At 39.1% G+C, this 19666-nt stretch overlaps 1 protein-coding gene across 3 annotated transcripts in view; it reads right to left on the bottom strand.

Moving 5' to 3' along the window:
• Nucleotides 1-305: 305 nt before the first annotated feature.
• lrp1b (LDL receptor related protein 1B) overlaps nucleotides 306-19666 on the bottom strand; it is a 351436-nt gene continuing 332075 nt past the window's right edge. For 2 of the 3 annotated variants that reach the window (XM_023950576.1, XM_023950577.1), the window contains exons 81-91: nucleotides 18757-18882; nucleotides 17523-17687; nucleotides 12706-12867; nucleotides 12135-12309; nucleotides 11637-11741; nucleotides 9507-9620; nucleotides 7159-7235; nucleotides 6373-6463; nucleotides 5902-6052; nucleotides 3367-3441; nucleotides 306-1477 (exon numbers count right to left, since the gene is read on the bottom strand). In XM_023950576.1, the coding sequence (XP_023806344.1) occupies nucleotides 1337-1477; nucleotides 3367-3441; nucleotides 5902-6052; nucleotides 6373-6463; nucleotides 7159-7235; nucleotides 9507-9620; nucleotides 11637-11741; nucleotides 12135-12309; nucleotides 12706-12867; nucleotides 17523-17687; nucleotides 18757-18882 (1382 nt within the window). In that variant the 3' untranslated portion in view covers nucleotides 306-1336. The remainder of the gene's footprint in view (nucleotides 1478-3366; nucleotides 3442-5901; nucleotides 6053-6372; nucleotides 6464-7158; nucleotides 7236-9506; nucleotides 9621-11636; nucleotides 11742-12134; nucleotides 12310-12705; nucleotides 12868-17522; nucleotides 17688-18756; nucleotides 18883-19666) is intronic. The other variant, XM_023950578.1, reaches the window with a different exon arrangement.

The raw sequence follows: 19666 nt of genomic DNA, 5'->3' as shown, positions 1-19666 counted from the left end.
GCGATTGTACTGTTAGTCTGAATTATCATTCAGCTGGTGCCATCAACACCAGCCCTCCACCTCCAGGTTTTGAATAGTGCTGGCCTTAATTCACACATGGGGGGGCCAATGATGATGTGCCAGGAATCTTCCTCTGCACAGCCGGTGGACGACCTCACATGGCGACTGACTTGTCATGTCATCAGCCTATCCCGACAAGTCCCTTTGATCTTGCCGGGGCTGCACACATTGGCGGCGGAGTCTTTTACTCATAATTACAGACTTTAAAAAGTGCCAAACTGAGAGGGGAAAAAAACGAAGGGAAACAGATTGGAAATAAGCCCCTTTTTATTCAATGTTGATTTACATTTTTATATAAAAATTACTTACATTTAATACATTTCTTGAAAATACAAGCAGCCAAACGACATACAAATCAAATACAAAATTATAAAATTTCTTATATCATCTTTCTTTTCTGCAGAAAGTTTTGTATCATAATACCTCTTAATAACCTTTGCAACTGTGGCAAATCTCTTCCTTGTTTACAATATTCAATACATCTGCTGACAAATGAGACCTATAAAAATATGGTATTCAGTGTCTGTCCTCTGAGTGTGCAGTACGGGATGAGGGAATCTGACGAGTGAACATTCAGCGTGGGCCTCCGTCTCTCTGACCACAAGATTACTTTGTGTTATATATTTCCATAGAAACTAGGCAGATGCAGCTTGAAGTCTGTGGAAACCAATAAGAGACAACAACCGTGGGATAACACAGTGTGAGAAAAGAGCATGTGTATATTATGCTCTGATGGAAGTGGATCCATCAGGTGCAGGGAAAAAAGGACGACAGCTATGGAACACTTCATAGACGACAATAAATTAAATAAATGGACAAAAACCAGAAGAAAAAAAGGATAAAACCAGGAACTTTTTTCTACGATACATACATTGGATCAGGAGAAGTAAGTCAAAATCTCTGTTTATTAACCTCTCAAGGAAACCCAGAGTCTGTATTCCCTTTGGGCTAAACACAGAGTACAAACCATGGAACTGCATTTCAACTGTGCACAGCAATGGCTTATGGTGTTAATGAAGTTTTTTGCAAATCACTTCAGGACAGTATACAGTATAGTGCTGTATTACTTTACAAACATTAGAAAGCAAAACATAAATGGGGAAATTAAACATTTCATCACACAAATTAAGACATTATGCTGATGCTATTCCTGTAGAATCTAAGAGTCTCGTAGGAAATTAAAAAGAAGAATCTTTTTCCTCCTTCGTATTGTACGTTGTGATTTAAAAAAGAAAAGGGAAAAGGAAAGTACAAAAGTTAAAGTTAGGCTATTAGGCTATGCGGCGGTTTCATGAATTGTCCCTTCTAGTTTCTTTGGGAGTAGCTCTCTCCTCTCATCAATACTGATGACTGGCTTCCGGCAGTTTTGCCCATCGATGTAGATCTTGGCATACACAGGGTTGGAGTAGTTCATGGGCTGTAGAAGAAGAGGATACTCTCAGAGGAGAAACTTCTTATTTCCAGTTCAGAATTAGGACTTCTTTAGCTTCGACTTTATTGTCGGAAAACAGTCGTCTACTGGATCTATGTGACAATCAAGTAAGGGTTAATCCACACCCAGCAGCCAATCAGAATCGAGTATTCACCCGGAGCATGGTATAAGAGTGTAATGGATAAGGCCTGAAGACGTGAGCATTATCAGAAATTAACTGACAACACGACAGCCTGATCAATCCCCTCCTTCCGGTTGCTGTCAGGTCTGTGAATTTTTGATAATGAACACTTTGAAGTGCCTTATCCTGCTTGTACCATGGTCTCTTAGGACAGGATTTCCTAATATCAATGATATTTTGGTACATTGATCTTGTTAGTTTTGTAACAGCTACAGAGCCAACCTCAGCTGAAGCGGCAAAGGAAAATGATATATATGCTGATTGTCATAATAGCTTAATAAAAGCATCAGTTCAAAGAGAAATCGAAATAGTTCAAATCCTCCCTGTGTCTTATTTCCTCTTAGTTCAGGCCGTGTCGAATAGCCACTATATTTTTCACCTGGATGAAAACTGGTCATACGTGAGTATATGTGGAAAAAGTGAGCAAAGTTGTGGTCTTCATGTGATTTTTTTCACAGATACATCACAAATAAAACCACGCACAGAAATCGTAGGTCAACATAGAACATGAACTTAGTGGCTGTGTGACACAGCCTTTAGATTCTTTTCTCTCTTTCTCTTCTGCTGTATCACAGTCTTCAAAATGACCAGTAAACCATAAATTCATTTGTTGTTTTTCTATTACCTTGCTGTTGGGATAAACTGTGGAATACGGTAAGACAACCAATGTGTTTGTTTATGTTTTTCCATACATTTGTTTAAAACATGTTATTAATTGGAATACCAACTGCCGTTAAGGTCAGCGCAGTTATCTAGAACAGGGATCCCCAAATCCAGGCCTCGAGGGCCGGTGTCCTGCTGGTTTTCCAGAAACCCTGTCGTATTTGCTGCTGATTACCTGGATCAGGTGTGTTTAGCCAATAGTGAGCTTCAATGGTTGGTTGGAAAACATAAATGACAGTGGCCCTCCAGGCCTGGATTTGGGGACCCCTGATTTAGAACATTTGGGCTATGTGACCGGGACTTCTTTTTAGGTGTGGTATCACTTTTTAATTCACACCCTGCAACCAATCAGAATCGAGTATTCACCCGTACTATAGTGAAGTCAGTTCTAATCCTCTAAATACAGCCTTTTAGGTAACAGAGGAATAATTACTGCAACAGGAAGACACTTTTCTTCAAGTTAAACATGTGCATATTCACATTTTTGCACGCAGCAGTAAAGTAAAATTTACAGCACCAGCATTTAAACTGATGCTAAAGTTAAAATTGGTTCAGAGAGAAAGTATGGTTTAAATTTTCAATGTTTTTCGCTTGGACAATAGAAATGCTTAGGTCATTGAATTATCAAAGATGTAAGTAGTGGGCATAAAAATAACTGACAAAATAACAAAGCAGTCATTCTAATGAACTGCAAGGCGATCCCTGCAAAATGAGTACAAATTTAAAAGTGACAGGAGCTTTTCATAATGTCTGAGCCAATAGAAATGAATGTCCACCATTATTCTATTGCTACTGTCAACTTTATGTTCTTCAGATCATTAACTTTAGTTTCTTTTTAACTCGGGTTTTAATCACACAAGAGGAGCGATAAAGTAGTGATGGTGAGGAGAAGTGAAATACAGCTTATGCCTATTTTAGGCGTTTTAGTATTTAAAACGTATTATACTCTAATCATACTTTTACACAAGATAGATTCCTTGCATGATTCATAAATCCGTTACATTTTTATTAAACAAAGGGTCAAATGTACCTGTCCGGGTATCACCTCCTTGGGCACAGAATTCATGCTCGAGGTGTGAGGATCACTGGATTTCACACACCAGCCCTGCAAGAAGAAAACAAGCAGCACTTTAGTTCACCGCACTGATCACACAGAGATAATTATCCCCATGACTATAATCAGTCCAGCTGTGAGCAGGACTGCTGTTGGTGTTGAGTCAGAGGAAAAACAGAAAAAATTGAAGCACAGAAGCAGCATTAAACCTCTCTTAGTTCAATTATAGTGTCTGTATTATTAACTGACTTCTTAGGTTCTTCTGTTATCAGACACGGTTGGGTTTGATCACGCACCTGAAATGTTTCGACGGTTTAGTCACACGCACCCATACGGAGGGTTGGACCATATGGGTGCCGCAGGTTTTTGGGTTGTCCAAATTCAAATTAAATGTATTTCTTAAGTACGACAGAGTTTTAGGTTCACCTAAAACAAAAATAGGCTTGAGCAGCCACCTCAAGGCATGTCTTGAAAAGGGAACATACCATTATTGTGCATGCGGTAAGTGTTTTGTGAAGTATTCATATTCGCACTCATGCTGTCGTAGGGTGAACCCTTTTTGACCCTGAGCAAATGATGCACAGATGAGCCGTGCCGGTGATGCATGAAATGGAACATACCATAATCGAACGTGTGGTTAATGCAATGTCCCATTTTGGTTGTGCTGGATAACCAAGCGCTCCACAATCTCAAGATTGTGGTTCACCTGTGTGCCCTGTTCAGGTTTGACCATTTTTTGCCTCCATATAGCATGTATCCATCCGTAAGGACAGCTGTGACTTAGGCTTTATGCTAAAACTTTCATTAAAAGAAAATAATTATCATTTTGTTTCAACTCTCTTTAGAAGGGCCAACTATTACAAAGTACTTTTTTAGACTGTTAGGGACTTCATTCCCTCTCACAGTGTTAAAGAGTAGAAAGTAAAAATAAACAATTCCATTTGATATTAACCTTTAAAGGTCAAAACTATTATAAGTCATATTTTTCCATTATGAATGAATTTGTTCTTTTAACACCCACAGAATAATGAACACTCAGTCATTTCTTAATATCTAGAAAGACGGCTTAATTAGTACTAATGAATATTTTTGTAGATTAAGAAAACAAACTTGTACAACTGGGCTAATGATAAGTGCATGTTAAAAGGTCAAGTCAAAGACCTCATAGAGAATTGAACTAAGTATTTAGATCAGTGCTTTTCCCTGGAAAAAGTTAATGAAATTAATTTGTGCTGAATAAAAAGAAGAAAACGTTGGTTTGTATTTATATCTCACTATGGGAGCCATCAAAAAAAAAAAATGCAGGCAAGGTACTAATTCATTTTTTAAATGTTTTTTGTCTCTTTCCTGTCCTTTCAGAGCCCAAGCGGTCACAGCAGATTGTATTTATCGAGTCTAGTTCTACTGGATGTTTTTTTTTTTCTTAATCTTTCATTTAGAGGAATTTTTCTTGCCAAAGTTGCCTAATGTTTGCTCAGTAAAAGCTATATAGGCTTACATAGGCTGGTAATAGAATTCAGTGAAGAGACCTTGGTCTTAATGAATGAGCTTGAATACACTGGATTAAAACATCCTTATTAAATGTTTCTCATGTTTCTTCCTTTTGTTTAATGTCGTGAGACAACCTTTGTTATGAACTGGCAAGGGTTATGAAATAATTTAATTTTTACATCATATTTGAGTCAGAATAAAGAAATGTTAGTCAAGGCTTTTCTATAGTAAAAGTGTAACATTATAGATATATGTTTGTAATTATGTTAAAGTTCTGTCTCAGAGAGACAGCACTGAAATTATTTTTAACCTTGTCCACACAGCTATTGTACCCAACATAAACATTTGATCTTTCTTTTTATTATATAAAGTTGGCGTACAAAATCAGGCTAAAAATTCACAAACTCAAAAGACCAATTTTTCCACCCTGAGGACTTCCTCAGATTCTGGGTTTCAGCCCCTCCCGCTGAAAACTCACCTGACAGTACTGAAGATCCACTTACACACTAATTAACCCTTTAACACCAGAGGTACTGCTCCATTGTTTACATTCTTCAACTACCGCGACTCTTGAACCGTTTACCCAATCAACATAATTCCAGTGGATTGTGAACCAGAGAAAAGCAGTTTTGCTTTGATTTGCAACATGTTACAGTAGTGAAGTGTTTACTCAATCAACGTTGATTGTGTGAATGATCTAGGAGTTATGGTATGTCTAAGAGCGTGTTATTTGTCGCCGATGACATCTCTGGTCTTAAAGGTTTAAAGAAAAGCTAAGACGGATGAACCAATAAATGAGTTTGTGACTTTTTTACCAATCAACATAAAATTCAAATTCACAACAATGAAGTGTCTTTCAATAATGAGCTCTGAAGAAAACCCAATTAAAAGCGCCGGGGTCTATAATTAATTTCACTTACTCGTTACAAAAGATCCCCATTATGGATAGTTGTGCCTGGCTTATTAATCTGTAGCCTTTGGGTTATAGTCAAGATGCATTATCTTAAGACAGCTTCCAACCTTGTGAGGGTCCAGCGTGAAGTTGGGTCGCAGCAAGCTGCCTGCATCAGCATGGTTGTCATGGTCCACCTCATACATGTTGTATGAAGGGTTCCCGATCTCCACGTTTATTCCTCCGTTGGTCATGGGCTGCCTCTGGACACGTTTTCCCCTGAGAAGAAGAGGAGGGAGCCCTCATTAACATGACACTCAGCCTGCAGGTCAACAAGCTGTCTGCCACTGCACAGGCCCAAACGGAAAAACTGAGCTGCACTACTTGACATACTTGAAGACTGGCACTTTGTTAAAGTGTTGAAATAGAAGACACTAATACAGGTTTCATATTTCTGTATTCTTTTGAAAATGCAACATTTTTCCTACTAAAGGCTATTTCATCAATCTTTAGAGCTGCACAGGGATTGATCTCCTGTCATCTGTTGCTACAGAGAAGCCTCAGCTTCGGTTTTCTCCTTGAGCTTTTTCTGAACGTACCTTTGCCTCCGTCTGCAGATGTAAACACCTGTCACCACCATCACTATCAAGATGACCAACAAGACCAGAGGCACAATGATAGCAATGCTCCCTGCAGCAGAAGATAGACATCAAGATGAACACAAGATAGGATGAGTTGAAATGACGAACACACACAAAAAGATGATCTTTAGATGGTTTTCTATTATTTACAGACCATCTATCCTGGGGAGATAAGAAAGACATTGATACTGAAGTAAAAAGACACAGTAAAGAATTCAATCACCCTTGATGTGAAAAAAAAATAAAAACAACAACTGATGTTAGATCTTGTACAGTTTGTTTTAAATTTTCCTTTTGAAAAGGCAAAAAACAAAAAAAAAAAGGTTTTATTGATTTGTTTAACTTTTTTTCATCTACTTCTGAATTCTACCCCTACCCCTCCCGCTTCACCCCATTCCTCCAATAGTAGGGGCATTTGGAGGAAAAGCCCAAAATAGTTTTTTTTCTCCTCCGCAGCACAGCGCGACACATTTCTTCACATGAAAATGTAAGCAATGACTTTTTGTGTTAGCATGACTAGTCATAAAGTTATAAGTCATAAAACTGATGTTGCGAGCCCTGGAAGCTACGCGCTAATGTGGATGACCAGCAACTACTTATGACCCCATCGAATGGGGGTGACGTCCGAATTTGACACACTATTTTCCTATAACTTTCCATCTGCAGGGCTAAATCTAGGGGTAGAGAGAGGCCGTAGAGGTCGGGGAAGAGTTCGGATTCGGCCTTAGAATTCTGTTTTCTTACCTCCACTGGTGTTGTCTGATCTGCTGCTTTTAGGGGCAGGTCTTTCACACTGCGTTCCTGCCCAATTGGCTGAACATCTAAAAAAGGTTAAAAGACAAAAAACAAAAACCGTAATGCCTTTTGAGAAGACGTAGTTTCAGAGGATACTTTTAGAAGGACTTCTTTTCAGAATGAAGTACAGGATGATGTGACTGTGGCTTACATATACACCACATTAAGATTCAATTTCACCATGAGGTGCTTTGATCCAACACAAACAACACACCAGCTGGAGAGAAAGTACTACGTACATCTAGGTTGTTTCCCTAAACAGTGTGTGAATTTGCATAATGAATATTCAGTACAAAGAAAAAAGAAATGACAGCAGGACAAGTCATCATCTCATTTGTGGTCCAATGAAATTGGATGGGCGATATGTATGACCCTAGTTAAAAAAGGGTGATGTTTAATTTCACAGGATTGATGCAGATGTGTCTGTCAAGCATGAATGATCTAAAAGGTGAGCCGGTTTTTTAATTGTTCAGAACTACATGCATTTCAGACTAAGAATAGCATAAATAAAAATGCAGAACAAGACATTTGTGGGAAAAGTCATGCCTTTGTGAGGCAAAATGTCACAACCTTTATGAATTTTTATAGGGAAACCGTAGACAATATTGACAGTTTGATCTACGTTAGGAGGAATAAAAGAAACAAAGATGAAACTTTGACACAACATACAAAACACAAAACAACATACACATATTCAAGACTTCAAAGTTATAAAAAATACATAAATACATTAAGAAATTGTTTGCTCTGTAACTTAAACATAATTCCGTGCCGTTAGCGCAACTGTACTAGCAAACATGCACACAATGTTGTCCACATCACAAAGACAATAAAATGTTTTTCAGCTAGCTTGTGCGTGGAGGGCGAGGAGATGAATGAATGGGTTGCAGTAAGGGGCAGAAATTGTGCAGACTCATGCAGCAATGCATAATGTAAGAAGTGCTACATAAGCTAGCAACAGTTCAGTTCTGTACCTCCTCACTGTGCTTAGAGTAGCATACATCATTTAAAGGAAACAGGTTGTTCTATGATTCCCTCACTCTGCTCTCTCTAATTCTAATGTTGTTGCAGAAACTAATTTCTCTGTCTGTAACATACATGACTTGTGCTCTTCAACCCCAACCGTTGGAGAATGGTAGCCTTTAGTCGAGTCTGGTTTGGCTGGAGGAATCTACATATTAAGCCTTAGTCACATGCACCTGTATGGGGGAGCTTGACCCCAGGCTCGTGGAAGGTCACAGAGAGGATCGCCTGCATCTTAAAGGTAGTGGAAGTGGGTCTTGCAGGCTCGCTCTGCCACATCAAGGGACGTCATGTAGATGATACCTCCGGTCGTGTGTGGCAAGTGTATTGTAGAGTATCTGTAAAGCTACGTTTAAACCGAATGGGACGGGCTCCAGAAACCTTGTGGCCCCCGAAAGGGATGCAGCGGGCTAAGAAAATGGATGGATGGACGTTCAGGACGAAAACGATCAGTTTGATAATCCATGTTGATATTGTGCTCCACCCACTGATCGGGTCACTGAACATATCACATTCCCAAAGCTGAGTCCCTGATTGGTTGATGCGACAACCTCGCCAAAGTTCCGATTTTAAAACTCTGGACGTGCCGTGCCGCCCAAATTGTGCCATGTCACTCAAACCACCCCGTTGTCAGACCACCGCGCTGCGCTCCACACTCAAAATCCACCGCAGGACCTCTGATCACGTCTGTACATTGACTTAATAATGAAAACGGACACCCATAGCGCGTGAATGACATTCGCTGTGAACGTAAATAGAAGTCACACGCAGTTATGACGTACAGGTGAGGCTGTGGCATGGTGCCTTCATGCTACACTCTAGTCGTTGGTAAAATCTGAGTACTACACCCCATTTAACCTGTACAAAGACGCACACATAGTGTGTGCACGTGAAACAAAGGTGTCTGTATGATATCTGTAGGACGTTCAACCAAGCCACACTCTTGTCTAATTTCCTCAATTCTAACAGAACGGATCCCGCCCACTGACCATGTTGCCATAACTACTTAGTGTAAACAGGACATTTTGAGTCAACGAGCAAAACTTTTTTAAATGTAGACTGTATTTTTGGGTTAATTCTAACAAGGTGTCAGTGAATATCATTATCTAGTTTAGGAGATTTCTCCAGCACTTATTACATAGTGTATTGCTACAAGAAGGCCCCGGGTCTGCTCTCTGAACCGGGGCAGAAATGAGTTTGGATGACGTGGAGGTGGGTTCATGAGCGAAGGTGAGTGGGCTCTGAAAACAGCTGGAGAGGTGAGAGGGACCTACTTGCAGCGAGGTTTGTTAAGAGCTGTTAATGTGCACATCCCCTCATTCTGACAGAAGTAATCGCAGGGGTTGGCCAGCTCATCACAACGTTGGTTCTTGAACCCTGATGTGCAGCTGCAAAACATTGTGTTTGGAGTGATAAAAGGGCGCAGAGAATGTATGCTGTTGAATACTTGATTGTCGAATGAATGGAGACTGACACGCTACATCCTTTCAGCAGCTTCAGCTACAAGCAGGTGGAAGTCAATGCTGTGTTTTGAGTAAATAGTCATGAAAACAAATCAACATCAGGGCTCTTCAGGTTCATGGGGGCATCTGCAAGGAATACTGTTATGATAGTGTGATCTGGAAAACTCTGACTTTAGAGGTAAAAATTTGAATTTCCTATTAAGAAAAGATGGAAAGTGCTTTTTCTGGGATTTGCGGAGACAAACAAAAAGTAATAATAATCATTACACAGAAAAACAGACATATAATTCTTACTTTATTTTCCACAAAAACCATGTTGGGGCCAAATATTCACCTAACATTAATATTCAACAGAATACGAACTGTAATTTGCCAATTTTGTGCTTTTCTTCCAAAATTCGGCATATGAAACCACATGTTTCCAACCAAATGGATGGAGAGCTGCAGGTAGGATGGCTGAACGGAGAGGAAAGATGATTAGCCTGACCTCAGAGCAGCGAAAAAACAGGAAAATGCTAAACTTCTGTTAAAAATAATTTAAATATTCTTTGGCATTTTTGAAATAATTTATAATGTATAAACATTTTATTCAAAGGTCAAAAATGTGCAGATTTATGCAGAAACCCTGGTTACGATACATTATAAAATAAATAAAAAAAGTTTTTGTAACTATTTTATGTTTTGGAAAATAGTTTTAAATTGTGAAATGTCAAATGTGGCTCTTTAAACTCATGTATATCAGTGTCAAGTGTGGTATTAAATTAATTCTAACCCAAATCTTTGCCATCTTCAGTAATAAGCCCCTGTTCAAGGTGGAAGAAAAATTGATTAAAGAAATCATTTAAGGTCAGGCCTTATGGATCTGCATAAAGTTGCACTTTTTTGGCATCAGCTACATCCTCTCTTCGTAAAAGAAGCAACTTTTTATAGAATGAACAACAATCACAGCTGCAGGAGTGAGGCAAACAAAAGCACAGTTTCTGTTTGACTGATGAGAGATATTTATCTAACTCGCTGACAAAGTTCCTGTGATCTCTGGGGGAACATATCTCATGGGAGCTTTTGGTAAATATATATATGTTATAATAACCCCTCAAATATTTTCCTGCAGGGTTTTTCTTTTGACAAACCCAGCAGTTTATTATTAATGTAAGAACCACTATTACGCAACTTAGCCTTGTGATTTCTGTGTATCATATCATAAAATACACATTTACATTTAGAGTGTTAAGGTCAACCTTTATGATTCCTTGACATCAGCATATCCATCATCTCACATAATTTCTGGTCTTTGGAGCAAATAATAAACCACATTATCAGGATCTGTTAACCTCATCGAATAAGACGGGATCATTTGCATAGAGATTGATTCCATCCTCTGGAATTTGTAAGCGGAGAATTTCAATTTAACCACAGCGGACAATGGCCGTTTCGGAAAAAAAGAAAAAGTAGACAGTTGGCTTTGAAATAGATTTCCAATTTCCTCCTTGTACAGGTTTTAAACACAGTATTGCATGTGAGGGTAGCAGTGGAAATATTTGTATCCCCCATGAATAGCACTCAAATTTGTTCCTCGTAAAAGTTTTGGAGTTCACAATATTTTACCAATGGAGTTCCTTTTTTTGTTTTGTTTTCATTAAAACATATGTTCTCAAGGTTTGTACCAAAAGACAGACTTCTATCCAGAGAGACTTTGAGAGAGTCAACCATTTTTATCTGCAAGAAACCTTGAGGTGTCCTGTTCCATGGCCTCCAAACGGTTTCACCAAACCCTTCGCCACTTAATTTCTTTCCAGAAGAAATTAAATAATGTGTTTTCATTTCTTGAATTGGGCAAAAATCAATTTCACAATGGTTTTGTTCAGAAAACTTACACAAAAAAAACAAAGCCAGGGTGAACATTCTGTATTTTCCTCTTTCAGCCATTATGCAGGGACTTACTGACAGAAAGGCAGGCTGGTGTCAGGGTCCAGGTGACAAGTACCTCCATTGTAGCAATATCCGTCACACAGCTGACAGCTTGGCGCTATTCTGCCATTTGTGCAGCTGGAGGGGGGAGAAATAATTGACTCTGGTTACAAGTAAGAAAAATATATATCTCTGAACTTTTACAAAGGAAAAAAAAAATAATACAAGCAAACGAGTCCTTGGTGGTTTTTGTAAAACATATGCATAATTTATGTAAAGGTGAAAAGATCATCTGGCTCTCATTTCAATGATTTTATCCATCTTTGATGAAATGCTGCAGACTCTCTGGCCCAAATACATTTTTCAGATCTAATCAAATCAATTCAACACGCCGGTAGCCTGTGGGTACAGCGGCCAGAACCTGAACTGAGAGCACTCTGGTTAATGAATGCTCGTCTGTGAAAGAACTGAATGTGTAAAGCCCAAGGAATCCAACAACAGGAATGATGGACAAGAACAGCAAGCACTCACTTGCAAACCACGTCCCCCGTTTCCTCATTAATGAGGCAGGGAGCCCCATGGCAGCGGAGACACTTGTCCACCTCGCATTTGTTTCCTTCAAACCTGGTGGGACACACACACTCCACGTAGCCGCTGCTGGATAAGGTGCAGGCTTTGGAGTTCACGCAGTAGTGATGACATATGTCTGTTGAAGATTGAAAAAAAAAGTAAGGCATATAGAGGGGCGAGAGTGCAACTATGAACACAGTTACAGCTGGTTAGAAATGAGTTTACAAGGCTTTAATGGGACTTAATTACCCAGATCAAATTACATCTTAGCCACAGATGAAAACATCATGCCAAGGGAAAGCAACAGTGGGACCATACTAATGATGTGAATCTGAAATTGTTTTCCCCCTAACCCATAATGCCAAAGCTCTGCAAAGGAAAATACATTACTCATTTGCAGAAACACCCAGAAGGTTACTGAGTGGCAGCATTTGGACTCCAGCGTTTGTGGAAAGCGATGGATCTGAATCTTTTCAGGATGATGAACAGACTTAACTCTCACACCCAAAATGAGTTGTTGTGATGAACTCACGGTTGAGACAGCGGTCTCCGGTATATTCTGCCATACATCGGCACACAGGCTGGTTCCCCTCGGTCACGTCACATGTCCCGCCGTTTAAACAGTAGCTGTCACAGATTCTTCTCTCACAAAAAGGACCAGAGAATCCGAGAGGACATCGGCACGTAGGCTTTCCTAAAACAAAAAGAGGAGTTTCATAACATAAGAGCAACAAAGTCTTCCAGACAGACACAAATACAGAGATGTAAAGCACCATTTAAGTCCCACTCTGATCGTCTTTTGATCTATTTTCAAAGTGTTCCCAGTGGTCTTTCAATTATGACTGCCATTTTTAGCCAAAATTCAATCAAATCTTGTGTCATTTTCTAGTAGGCAGTTTCTGCAGAACGGCATGAGTTAATAGTTTACATGCTCTCCCACTAGCTTACAGCCCCGCACCCCCCCAATCTAACAATAGTGATGCATCAGAAGTGGAAGCAATTTCAGATCTATCCATCCGTACAGATTAGATCCAGATTCCGATTCAAACGAGTCGGAGACAAAGACGTCCGTGGATCTATTGATCTGCAAGTGGATGCAGCTGAATGGAGGAGAGGCGGGGTCTTGAGCTCAGCCAATTGTAACACCGACATCACAACCACACGCTTTTTCCAGCGGCATCTTTTCATCTGCTCCTGATTCACAGTGATACTCAAACACAATTTTAATCTCCCTTTTCCTCATATATAGTGATGGGTCCGACAACCCGACACCTCGGCTCACGTGTCGAGCTCATAAAGTGAAACCCTGTGTCGGTGCATCTATAACTTCAGGAAAAGTCACGTGACCCATACAGCCACTGTGTCGGTGTGTCACAAAGCAGTCAAACAAGAACATGCACATACCAGCAGTGTTACCAGATCCTGTGGTTTTCCGCCCAATTGGGTTTGATTTTGATATTGCAGAGAAAGATTGCTTTGGGCGAGTTTCACTTTAATTTGGTGGGTTTTAGTCAGATGTATTGAGTCTAAGCTATCTTTTATTTTGAAAAATAATTTATTTTGGAAAGGAAAAAATCAAATTTTCCTGCCCTGGATGCGCCTCCAGCCTCCAGCTGTTAAATGATTCTCGCACCCCCGTTTCCCACCAGTGTTTGATGTTTTATTTTACTGTATGTTACCCAAAGGTGTTGAATGTGGTGTTTTAATTCGGTTGGTGGAATTATTTGATAGTTTTAATATTGTTTTCATGAGGCCTCATCACTACTCATATAGGTTCCCCATCATGAGCAAAAAGCTACAGAACACGTTTAATCTTTAAGTTTAATCTTATTTTAACTGGTGTTTTCCAAAACATCGTCGTCTACGTTTTGTTCTGATGTCGCCAAGTGTCTGGTCACATCGAACAATCAGTTGTGACCTGTGTAAGGTGCATGGCTGTACTCCCAATCATCCTAATCATCCAACACTTCTCCTCATCCAAACTTCCTCCTCAAAAAATCCTAAAGAATGGGAGAGCCGTCAGCATCACGAAGAGACTGACAACAACACGGACAGCCCTCCGATGCAGGCAGCGTGCACTGGAGACAGTAAACCAGAAAGAAAAAAAACAATGAAAAAAAGAACACCATTTCAATAAGATGTTTTAAAATTCAACAACTAGTGGGGAAGTGAAAATTTAAATAAATAAAATACAAAGAGGTCAGATTGGCTGAACAGAATATGTGAAACTTGAAAACTTCCCTGAAACTTTACGGTTGCAGCTGCTTCCTGAACAGGCAAGTATATCTCAGGTTTGCAAATAAATGTCCAGAGAACAGACCTCCCTGTCTGTCAGCTGCTGAGCACATCAGCAAATCTGCCGGTTCAGGTTGGAGGGCCTGGAAGCTGACAGTAATAAGAACAATTCTGACTCTACCACTGTCCAGATACATAATTACTACAGAAGATAAGAACTGCAAGGTTCCAGGTATTAACTGCAAATAATGCAATTAATACCTGGCCTGACTTTGTGGAAACGATCATATATGTTATAGATTTTAGTAATTCTAATAAAAATAAATAAACCTATAAGACGCCTTTAATGCGTTATATATCCTTTACAGGAAAGCATTGTTTGTTCTAATTTGAGATGCTATAAAGACAGACAAATATTACAAAATATTAAATCAAGATCAATAAACCTGCATTACAATATCACCTTAAAAAAGTTTTTATATTCATTTTTAATAAAGCATAAAAATAAAAAAACTTAAATGTCTGCACTTACTGCAGATTACATGGGCTAAATGCAGTTAAAACATTACCCCATAAATCAGAGCAGCTATTTCTCTTAGTTTATGTCAAATCTATTGGAAAAAAAATAAAAGAAAAACGTTTATGTCCTTTTTGCTGAGATCACAAAACTCTAAGAATAAGCAGATTGTGCCAAGAAGAAATTCATCTCTGAAGAAAAACCTTTTCACTCTCAATCATCGTTTAAGTTTCTTAATTCCAAATACAGATCTAACAAAATGGATACATAGATCAAGATTAAACATGATGTTCAATATTTGTGCAGAAGATATATTTTTTAAATAATGTCCGGCATCTAACAATGACAGGCATAAAACATACAACACAAGGAAAACCAAACACAACTTTGAATGAGTGAACTTTGTCATTAAAACAGGACAAACAAAAAGACAAAACTCTACTCAGTTTGTTATGACTGAAGTTATTTCAGTTAAATTACTTCATTTATACATTTATATATGGTGACAGTGAAGTGCAAATTTCATCAACAAATCACTCAGCTCAAAAACACAAACATAAATATCACCATGAAAATAAAATAAAAAAACAATATATTTTAGAAAGCAAGACAAAAATTAAGCAACCAAAAAAAGAAAGACACCAAACCGACCTCAAAACCTGCACAAAGCAATTTTTGCCCACAAAATCAAAACCGCACAATTGTGCGGGAAACTGCCCAATCTGGCAACCATGCCCGTCTTAAGGTTCTTCAAAACTTCATATAGAAACACAAATCTACTGGATCGATTTAATTCAATACCCCGTTTAAAGAAAGAGATAAAATAACTCGATTCTCACATCCAAAATGTCATCATTTCCTAACTGCAGTAAGTTTTTTACTACAGGAAATGGTCCACAGCATGTAATTGGAATTACCTGGATGTCAGTCTTTATTGAATTCCTTCCAACCACCTCAAAAGAGCTCTGTTCTGATCCAACATTTACTCTGTACTTTTATTGTGGCGAAAAACAAATTCAGTCAAATCCTTTGGCATTGTTGTGGTCGGCCCTCTTCACGAGTCAAAGCAACAGACGCACACAGTAGCATGTTTGACTTTTATCAGCTGTTCAGACTCTTAACAATCAGACGGCATTTTCACATAAAGCAGAAGCTTTGAGTCTTTCTGAATATGCAATAAAGTTTACAGCGGCTTTTATTGATTTCGTCCCACAATAAAAGCTTGATGGGATTATTTTTCTACTGAAATGATGTGATTTGCAAATCTGTGGCTTTCCACAACCCTTCCACAAATGTCCAACAGACCTTTTATGCATGTACTACTAATATATAACTTTCTATGGCATATACGGCGCATATATAAATATATACCAAGTCATTAATGCACACATTTTTAGCCACGTAAATCAACTTTTACCTTGATTTATGTGTTTTTTGTGTTGTCTATTTGTACTTCTTCCATGGTTTTAACATAATTTATGACATATCTTTGTAAATGTCACATGAAAAAGTACAACTGTTTTCACTTTTTCCATGCCTATTCACTTCTGAACATCTGTGCAATATGTGCAAAATGTCTGTAGTGGCTGTGCGACAGTCTTTCACCACTTTGGTCAATTAGTGTCTAAATAAGATATAGAGAAAACGATTTACACCTTCATCACCTGCAGACTACTAAGTGTCTTCAGCCCGCTGCTATTCAAAACCCCAAAGCTGAACCTATTTCAGAACACTGCTGCCAGAGTTTGGACCAGAACCAGGAGAACTGATCAGATCCCTCCTGTACTCAAATCTTTTCACTGGATTCAAATAAACAGATTTAGTTTTAAAATACTGCTCTAAGTTTCTAAAGCCCCCAGTGTTGTGTGATCTAAATGCTTGTTGGAGCTCTCATAGCACGCCAGGAGCTCTGCAGGAAGCAGTCAGCTGGTAGAACCTTGGATCAGAACCAAACAACTGTCTGCTGCTGCTATGTTGAGCATCAATGAAAGCACTTCTGAGGACACCAGAATCCACAAACTTTTCGGTTCTCTGCAGGGTTTGTTTGACCTCGTGCTCTGTCACACCTCCACTTACGTCTTTATTTCTTCTTCTACTCTTTTAATGTTCACGTTTCGCTCTTATTCACTTTCATACCCGTGTGTTTAAATGAAGCTTCTTGCTGTGTTTTTTTCCCACGCCTCCTAAACTTTCTAATTATTTCCGTGCATCTTTGTAGTAACGAGAGCTGACATCCAAACTGACACGACTGTACAGACTACACCAGACATTTCAACATTTTCAAATATTTCACTGTATTTCCAAAGCAGCATGAAGGAGAATTGGGATAGAAAGAGAGTTGACATGAAAGATTGTTCTTTTGCAGGCTTTTCTGCCTCGACTCGAATATAAAATACCATATTTCAACCAGGTATTCATACACACCTGGATCCTTGGATTTTCCAACGATAACATCATAAATACATACAAACGGCTTTCACACGTATATGAATGCCAATGAAGAGGTGAGCCGCGTTCACAGCCCAGTGAAGATTACCTGCAGCACTCGAACAGAAACCTCAGATGGGCTTTGACAGTGTGATTCTCTGCAGACTTACCCAGCGGCGAGCCCATGCAGGTCCCCCCGTTTAGGCAGTAGTCTGTACAGTGGTTGACCTCACAGCGCTCCCCTGAAAAGTCGGGCCAACAGTAGCACCTCCAGTCTCCTTTCTCATTGGCCAGGCAGCGTCCTCCATTCTCGCAGGGGGGGCGGCACAGTTCACCTTCACGGCAACAAAACCTCATCAAACCCAACTTTCTCTGTACGTCCTATTTCACTTTGTGCTTTTCAAAAACATCCAGAAAAACAACATCATATGCGCACAAAAACGTCGTCAAAAAAAGGAAGTAGCAAACAGATTTAATTAAAACCTCAAATAGGAAACATTCCCACCCAGAAAAGAATAAAGATAAACATGTCAGAGTGGAGGAAAGACTCAAATAAAACATTAAGTCACTGCAGTATATCTTAGATGTAGTTATAGGAAGGAATATAAAAAATTTTAAATTACTAAAGGGTTATGTGATTTACAGAATTTACAAAAACAAACCAACATTTTCAAGAACAAATATTGTTTAAAAAGAGAAACGTAAAGAAGACTGAGTGAAAATTTAGAAACATCTAAATGAATAGTTAAAATGTATATATATATATCTGGTTAGTCGCTAACAGGTTCCACCCACTGCAAAACTGAATCAACAAAATACAAAAAAATGTAAAAAATATTGATCTCAAGGATGGTTAGCAATGGAATATAATAAAAGTGTGTCAAAGTTCCAAGTTATTTTTATCAATACAAAGACAAATGAGGCTGACCGATGTTTCAGTTTGTAAATTACCAAAAGAAGAAGATTATTTAAGCCGATCACCAGAGGATTCTGGTGACGTTGGAGAGCCTCCTATCAGTCAATGATCACGCTGCCGCCGGCCTGCCCCCGCACGACCTCCAAATGTGTCCGGGCGCCCACTGACCCATGTCAAAAAATCGTCCAGTCGCCATTTAATTTTAACCCCAGCGACTTTAGGTTGCAGCGCATTGGCACTTTGGGATTTGTGACTGCAGTCTAAATTATTTTAAAAGGTTTTCACAACAAAAATAGTCCCATCGACAAAGCTGAAACCACGAAGCCTCTATGTTGACGTCCGAGAGAATCTGCTCGTTTAGATGTCAGGGCTCTTCAGAGAATGGTTACCGAGATAGCAGCTCATTTGACAACATGCCCTGCTATTCTGATTAAAAGAAAACAAGTTTTCCTACTGAAACTAAAGCTAATTTACACTCACGAGCTCACCTGAGGTGTTGACATCTCCACAGGTGCCATTAACCAACACCTTTCCTTCTGGACAGGTACATCTGGCTCCCGTCGGGTTGAGCAGACACATGAATTCACACTGCATTCTCAGGCAAGGATTTGGTGCTTTACACAGGAAAAAAAACAAAAAAAGGTTACTTGATAATTTGCAATCATGTTTGTTTGATGAAAGGCAGCTTACTCTTCATTTCACCTAATTCCTCTTATGAAATGTTTTTTTCTTTCTGAACCAGGAGAGGTTTCAGGGCTAAAACTCAACATATCTTAAAGTAGTGTTCATTTTCTTTTGTCAAGGTGATCAGAGGCATTATAAAGGGCTCTTCTTGAGGTCGTCGGCAGAAAATAGAAAAAAACTCAAGTCTGAATTCATCAAAATAAACTGAACTTGGTTACAGATTTTTAGTATAAGTAAGTGCAAAAGGTCACAACGATGAGCTGACACAGAAATGTAAAGCAACACTTTAATTACAAAATCCCTTTTTCTTTGTTTCCAACGGTGGTGATGATCAACTGGCAGACCACAGCGTTTAATATCTGTAAAATCAGGGCAGAGAATACGTTTCAAAGGAATCTTTGCCATTTAAATGGTTGTCAGGGGTTTTGCTGAGCTTGTCAAGCTCTCACTTCACAGCTTTGACCAGGCCGAGTGCATCCTCTGCCCACAGACTTACATATTCTGCTGCACAGCTGGCCTAATGAGTCTCTGGAGAATAAAAGAGCTGCGCTGCAGGAGAAAAACTGACCAAGACTGAACTGCCTTTTGCTGTTCGCCATTAGCAGCTGACATGAGGCGAACAACAAACATTCGCTGGTTTACTATGGAATTAGACGGAGGGAGGACATGGCTGCATCAACTGGATTTATTAAAAAAAAAACATGCTTCCTGTAA

The sequence above is a fragment of the Oryzias latipes genome, chromosome 21 (assembly GCF_002234675.1).
Source record: "Oryzias latipes chromosome 21, ASM223467v1".
Classification (NCBI taxonomy): domain Eukaryota; kingdom Metazoa; phylum Chordata; class Actinopteri; order Beloniformes; family Adrianichthyidae; genus Oryzias; species Oryzias latipes.
This window is presented reverse-complemented; position numbering and strand designations above follow the sequence as displayed.